The following is a 7,699-nucleotide window of genomic DNA, read 5'->3' as shown; positions in this document are numbered from 1 at the left end:
AAATACATATTTGATACCCTATTTGAAGATGTCAATGTTAAAAATCACAATAGGGGCATAAAACTCCAACAGAAAGTATATAATTGAGGGGAATTAAATAATAAAATCAGGCTGAAATAAGAAAGAACAATAATTGCATCATAACCAAACTGATTTCAACTGAAAGGCTGGAAAAAGCTAGATGGGAGGCTTACGTATTTTCTTCTCCCACAATGCAGATTGCAGACAGCAGTTTGACCACATCTGTCATCATGGCCGGCTGACCAGGGTCAATGGCTTGGGCCAACAGTGCCAGACTCTTCTCCTCTCCAAGGATCCGCTCCAGTCCATACTGCAGACAGACAGAAAAAAAGTTAAGTAATACATAACCCAGTGTTTCCTGTGATGCCATTCCATGGTGACACTGCACCACTGCTAAAACTACAGCATTCTCAGCAAAAGATTGATTCATTGTATCTGCTTTGAACATAATGACCTATTGAATTGTGGAAGAATGAATTCAATTATTGAAGAATGAATGCACAAAAAAACATTTGACACGAATAAAATTTCTTATTATTGCACAATATTCAACAAAAATTTAAAAAAAAAAACTATTATACAGTTTACAACATTCAACAATAAATTAAAAATAAAATAATTATTACTTTTATTTAATTAAAAATATATATATATAAATCAAATAATAATCCAAAGGGTACGTTATTGGAAATACATTCCAAGGGATTGGAAATATTGAGAGACACATTAAATTCAAAGTAGTAATTATGGAGAAGAGTTTTAGTTGTAAATTAGAGGTGACTCTTTCAAAAAGTGGAGGAACCAAAGAAGGACATGACGTAGCTGCCTGTTGCTCTGTCCTTGAAGTAATGACAAAACTGCAATCAGGGATATGTTAATAGTAGTGTGAAAGAGAGAGAGAGAGAGGGTGAAAAAAAAAGGGAAAGAAAGAAAGCATAAAGGTGAATGAAGAACACAGACACAGGACAGAAAAGCCTTGGGGGTCTGAAACAACAAAAGCAGATCGAGACACAGAGAGAAGCGAGGAGTCAAAGAGGGGAGAATATCCACGTCTGAACACGGGGGTTCGGTTAATGACAACCGCAGTGCCAACACCACAGGACAAATTTCTCATTAATTCAAAACACTCTGATGTAACTTAGACAATATCTTTCTACTCTGTCAATCTTTACATGTAAGATTCACTTGGCGTGAAATTATTCACAAAAAGTTGTTAATTGTTGAAAAATGGTTAGACTAATTCTGAATTTACATGATCTGATTATTTAGAAATTAAAAAAATACACATCATAGTCACATCATGTGACTAAATTTGGAAGACCCAAATCGGCTGCCATCTTGCAACAGCACAAAATAAATTGTGACTCAAGTTTAGCAATTTTCAAGACATGAATCATCCTGACTGAATTAATTTCTGACTAAAAAGCTTTAGGACAGCAAATTTACCAAGTTGTGTTAATTGCTTCATAACTCATGCCAATTAATGGCTCCAACTGCCATATTTCAGACTTGTTGTCATTCAGAACAGATGTTTCTGCTGTGTTTTTTTTTTAATGCAAACTTAGGTATGAAAACAATTTCTGCCTCAGAGGCACAGGGGAGATAACGCGTTATCACAGTGTTTACGCGCAGTAATGGATGTAAACATATTTGAGCCATTTTCTGTCTTCATTCCGCAAGAGTTGGTGACAGCTGAACGGGAGCACCTGGCTGGCAGGCAACATGGGCGGACTACGTCCCATGATGCTGCGGGGCTGAAGTGAGAGGTCTGGAGCTGTGACATGCCTCTGGGTAAATAAGGCTCTCGGCACCTGTCGGGTGCTTGGGATTACACCAGACCTTTAGGGTGTGTGTAGTAGATTTTGAAACTTGCAGAAAACACAACTGGGATCTCCAGCAAATTAATTCCCACAATGACTACACAGAAATAGATACAGTGAGTGTTTTTTTTTTCTTTGATCCTACAGAAACAGGCCTCAGGAAAACAACAACGGCCTCAACCCATTTATAATTCCTCAGTGGAGGACCATGACAGATTTCCAAATGAAAAATGCACTGATGCGCTTAATTGCTTTGTTTCCATTTTAAACAAATGGCATGTCAATTAGAGTCAATGACGAGACAATTGAATACAGTCACAGAAGAAAAAAAAAACAAGTCAACTTGTGAAGCTCCTGAGGAAAAGAAAACTCATTACATACTGTAGATAATGACTAGATTTTTACATTTTCTGTTAAAAAATGTACAAAACTCACAACCATGTTGCTAGGGCACTGTGGGTGGTTTCCAAGGTTTTGCTTTTTGGCTGCAAATATGTTCTAAAATAATATGAGTGTTCAAAAAAATAACTTTTTATTAAAAAAAGTTTTTAGCTCCCTGTTAGGGTCTAGGGATTTTTTCCCCAGCAAGGATGCATTCAAAATTGTCAAAAATGAGAGTAAAAAGTTTTACATTGCAACAAAATATATATACAACAGTGGCAAATTTGTTGAGCAGCAAATCAGTATATTAGAATGATTTCTGAAGGATCATGTGACACTGAATATTGGAGTAATGATGCTGAAAATTCAGCTTTGCATCACGAGAATAAATTAAATTTTTTAACATTAAACTAGAAAACAGTTATTTTATTAAACTAATAATATTTTACAATATAACTGTTTCTACTGCATTTTTTACCTAAAATGTTTAATACTTAGGGTGCTTTTAAAGGAGATCCACAATTCTAATATTCTGGCCAATACTAACAAAGCAAATAATTGGTAAAAAGAGCTGATATTTTATACTATGTTGTCTAAATAAACTAAAAATAAAACACTAAAAAATTTACTGTAACAAAGGCATGAAATTACGGCAAAGATTAAAAAAAAAATCAAAATATAAATGTAGAGTACATGAGGATGCACAATTAAATATCTAATATCTAGGATAATGATTCAATATTGACTGATACAAAATGCAAAATGCAAAAAAAAATCTGAAAAAAAAAAATTACGCATTATATGCATAACTACTTTATTCTTTTTCAAATCTCGAATAGCAATGTACTGTAATACCTATGCTTACTTTAGAAAATACCATTGATGATCTGATAGATGACTGCTAACAGCTTCTTAGATAAGATCAGTTTAACTTCACTCAAACACCATGTGATATGTTGACACCTGACAACATGTCTATCTAACATCTGCCACCTACCCAGTGAATGAACATGGATCAAAACACCACTAATCTCTATCTCTACCACGAGTGTATGTATGTTTGCACGAGGCGGAGGTAACTCCTCAAACCCCGGGCTATCTCAACAACATCAGAGACACCACTGGAGATCCACTTCTAACGTATCTCTCTAACAGGAGAGTGCAAATCATCAAAAGCCCCCTCAGACCTCTCCACCTCGGCCGTGCAGAGTAACCCCCTCCCAAGTTCAGAGTGGTGGCTGTCTGCAGCCCCCCTCATTTGAAGCTCTCCTCTTATCGCTCCAGACCATTTGAAAGCTGCCGCAGGTACGTGTGTCCAGCAGGGAGGAGCGGGAGCGGGGTGAGTTAGCGGAGATGTAACGCGGAAGCTGATTAAGGGGTCAGCTGAGACGCCAAAGCGACTGGAATGAGTCTTGTTTGAAGGTGGTGCTTTAGGGTGATGATGAGATTTCTATTTCAAAAAAGTACATCCGAAACTCATGAAATACATTCACAGCAGATAAATACACCACATTTTTTCTATTTTTGTTTCTTTATTCTACATCTTCTATGTCACTTGTGACATTTGATTAAATGTGATGGTTGGCTGGTTCTTGTTTTAATGCCATGCCATCTTCCTTCGCTATTTTCATGGTGAGTAATAAATTGCAATAGTACAAAAGATCAAATTAAAACCCCTATATCATATGGTTTTTAAAAATTTGCTAGAGATAAAAACTCTTAAATGGATTCAGGGTTGATTAAATGGGATTGCATTAGATGAACAACAATCATCTCCGCTTAATATATGAACTAGGGATGCACCGAATGTTCGGCAACCAAAATTATTCGGCTGAAAATAGCAAAAAAAGCTCTTTCGGTGTTCGGCCGAATAAGCGAAAAGACCGAATAAATTGTACCGAACAATGATATGACGCGATCAAATAACAACCAGCGCAGAGTGAGAGGCGCGCACTCTATTATGCAGCACACACGTCAGCAGTGTGGAAGAATTTAAACTGTCGGAGAAAGACGCAAAATCATTACAAACACCGACAGCGAGAGACTGTTTAGGACTGCATCGCATGTCTTCAATGAGAAGAGGAAGGGGTGCTGTTGTCAACAAAAATAAGCATTGAGGTCTTCCTGCGCGTTTCCGCCAAAATAAAAGTTGAGAAAAAGCAAGAACTCTTATCAACATTCATAAATATTAGTATTGTAATTTTACTGTTGTTCTGTAAAATAAAACAAAAAGACAATAATAATGATAATAATCATTACAACAGCTCTGTTTTAATACATTTATTATAACATTCACACATAGTGTTCAAATTAGGATCTGTAATATTGTCTAATGTTTTAAAAGAAGTCTCTTCTCAGCAAGGCTGCTTTTAATTGTACAGTAAAAAAATGTTTAAATAAATACATGCCTGATTCAAGAAGGAGGTCTCTGATGGCCAAAAATTATTATTTTACTAACTTATTCATTTTAAGTTAAATTGTGCTTTGTTGGTATAGTGTTTGCTAGAATGTTAAAAACGTTCAGTGTTAAATATTTTTTAATTGTTGTTTTGTAATTGATTTTTTTTCTTTGAAAAGTAAGACAAAACGGTAATAAGCACATTTTGGCTTTTTAATTTATGCAATGGTGAAAAAAAAATTGGCAAAAATACATGGGGGAAAAAACTCGAAAAACCGTGTTCGCTATTCGGCCTTCGGCCCAGTGTTTAATTTTGTTCGGTTTCGGCTTAGGCCAAGAATTTTCATTTCTGCATCCCTAATATGAACAATAAATTGTTTAGGTTTCAAATAGAATGACAGCCCACATTATTTATTCTTCTACTATGAAAAAAAGAATATAAGCAGTAAACTTTTAACAAATGATTTTTTCTTTGGCCACATGCAAACAGCAAAGTTTTGGGCTTTCCATTCCAGCACTACATTGTCACTAAAATTCTTGCATTTGTATATCCTTTACATCCATTTTTATGTCTTGCAAACTTAAACATTAGTTATATGTAATGTATTCTGCATTTTTGTGAAAAATTCTGCTTACTGGTCAGTAAAATAATGCAATATAATGCAAATAATCTAGCTGGATGTCAGATGAGGTTGTCAAAATAGCAAAAATGACTTATTTTCCAGCATAATGAATTTATTGGGTTGGGTTGGGTTGGGTTGTGTTACGTTGTAGCTATATAATGTTGTAATTTTTCTTTGTGTAAAGACAAAATATTTTAATATTTTTGTAAAGAGAATAATTGTAACATTATTTTAGCAAACACAAAAATCTATTACTATAAAAAAATGGTTATTCTTTTGAGAGGGTGGTGAAAACATGCAAGCGAAAAAAGAAACATTTTCATAGCTGCAAAAAGTTTAACTTTATGCAAATAAGCAGTGACGCAACAACCAACAACGGGAGTGAAGACGGTGGGACTCACATTCTGAAGAGTCATCACAACCATATTTAGGTGCAGTTTGTATGTGGCCTTTGAAAACTGATAATTGTCCAATATGAGATGAGAGTTATCTCAAGTGGAAGGTAGTTATAAAGTGATCCCGCTGCTCAGTTGCATTATTACCTTGTTGTTCATAAAGGCTTTGAGGCACTGAATGACTTTGTGTTGACTCTTCTTATCCACCTTTTCTTGGCTGGGGGGAAAAAAAAGAACAAGTGAAGCAGAGCTCAGTGGGTTACGAGAAGACAAAAAAAAAGATTCAAAGAGTTTAGTTAACAAACTGTTATGACCTCAGGACTCATGCTGAGGGTAGAACACACAACTAGTTTGAAACCTAAGCCTTTGCTTAAGAAATGTGGGTAATGAAATTTGTTTTACTGTTTTTTGAGGAGGAGCTTCTCCAGCGTATCCAACAGGAGGCCCAGACCCTCATGGCCAAAACTCTGCACCCAGCTGAGAACAAGAAAAAAAAACATGTTAGTAATTCTGATAACAAAAAAACATATTTTTTAATACTATAGAAGTCAATTGCTCCCATCAACTGTTTGGTTACCAACATTCTTCTAAATATCTTTTGTGTTCAGCAGAAGTAATTCATACAGGCTTGGATCAACTTGAGGGTGAGTAAATTATGACAGAACTTTCATTTGTGGGTAAACTATCCATTAAGTCAGGTCCAGCAGTTTACACTATTGGCCCTAGAGGTACATACTTTATATTATCTAAATAAACCACATTGTATAACATGCAAGGATCGAACCATAAGAGTCAATAAGCTTTATCAGAGTGAAGTTTGTCAGAGCCCATTTAACGTCAGTAGATTCCACCTTTTTCAACAAATTAAGCACTCCCCTGGAGCTAAAAGTGAAAGGCATTGCTAATGGAGCAAAGATGTTTATTTTAATTCCATTCAGACACAATCTTGCATTCTACATCTCTATTAATTCGGCCTCTATTGTCTGTGGGAATTGCCACGGCGGAAATTTAACTCTCCAATAATGAGAGGGGAAGCGTGTCGAGTGAGGCATTGATTAATAATGAGGAAATTCAATAAGCATAAACAAATCGATTAACCCATTGTGTGTAGGAAGCAGGTTACAGAGATCATTCAATTACAACTGCAGCTTGTAACAGATGTTTCTGCAAACATAAGCTTTTATTTGGATGTAACAGCAATGACACGGCCCGAGAAAGCAGACATTCCAATAAAAATATTTTTGCATTACATTAAAACCATTTTAGGGTGAAAAACCTTGTTCAGACCTGACATAACTTTTACAGTAGCAATACTATTAAAATTCTAAAAGATCTTAAACTTCTAATCTATTGTGTCTAAATAAATGTAACACTAAAAACTAAAATCAATATAATATAATAACTCAAATATAATGCATATAAGAGCTGATGACGATCTTGTAATGTCTTTATGCTGTAAATTATTTAAACACTGGGTACATCTGTATTTGCTGTTTCTGCCATTTTGAATACAATTTCTACTCAAATAATATATGCATGCAAGTAAGCATCTATACAACAATTTGTCATTTAAGACCCATCTACCCTCAGGTAAAGGTAATTGATCTTAGCGCTGCGTTCGACACTATTGACCACAACATTCTTTTGAATAGACTAGAAAACTTTGTTGGCATTAGTGGAAGTGCATTAGCATGGTTCAAATCGTACTTATCTGATCGCCATCAATTCGTAGCAGTGAATGAAGAGGTATCATATCGATCACAAGTGCAGTAACTCCATAACCCTAACCTCAAGGCTCAGTACTAGGGCCGTTACTTTTCACGCTTTACATGTTACCCTTGGGAGATATCATCAGGAAACACGGTGTTAGCTTTCACTGTTATGCTGATGATATGCAGCTCTATATTTCTTCGCGGCCCGGCGAAATAGCGGAATGCATAGTCGATATAAAAAACTGGATGACGAGTAATTTCTTACTGCTAAATTCTGAAAAAACAGAGGTCTTAATTATCGGACCTTAAACCTCCGCATGTAATAACCTAGAACACTGTCTAACACTTT

General features: G+C 35.6%; 1 protein-coding gene across 1 annotated transcript in view; it reads right to left on the bottom strand.

Annotated features, from left to right (window-relative positions):
* The window catches only part of LOC107660248 (protein diaphanous homolog 3-like), a 273,308-nt gene that overhangs the window by 216,684 nt on the left and 48,925 nt on the right, over positions 1–7,699 (bottom strand). The window contains exons 3-5 of the mRNA XM_016449516.1: positions 6,041–6,115; positions 5,786–5,855; positions 195–331 (exon numbers count right to left, since the gene is read on the bottom strand). Of these exons, the coding sequence (XP_016305002.1) occupies positions 195–331; positions 5,786–5,855; positions 6,041–6,115 (282 nt within the window). The remainder of the gene's footprint in view (positions 1–194; positions 332–5,785; positions 5,856–6,040; positions 6,116–7,699) is intronic.

The sequence above is a fragment of the Sinocyclocheilus anshuiensis genome, unplaced genomic scaffold (assembly GCF_001515605.1).
Source record: "Sinocyclocheilus anshuiensis isolate Anshui unplaced genomic scaffold, SAMN03320099.WGS_v1.1 scaffold1579, whole genome shotgun sequence".
Taxonomy (NCBI): Eukaryota; Metazoa; Chordata; class Actinopteri; order Cypriniformes; family Cyprinidae; genus Sinocyclocheilus; species Sinocyclocheilus anshuiensis.
The sequence above is the reverse complement of the archived record's forward strand: the minus strand, read 5'-3'. Positions and strand labels throughout refer to the sequence as shown.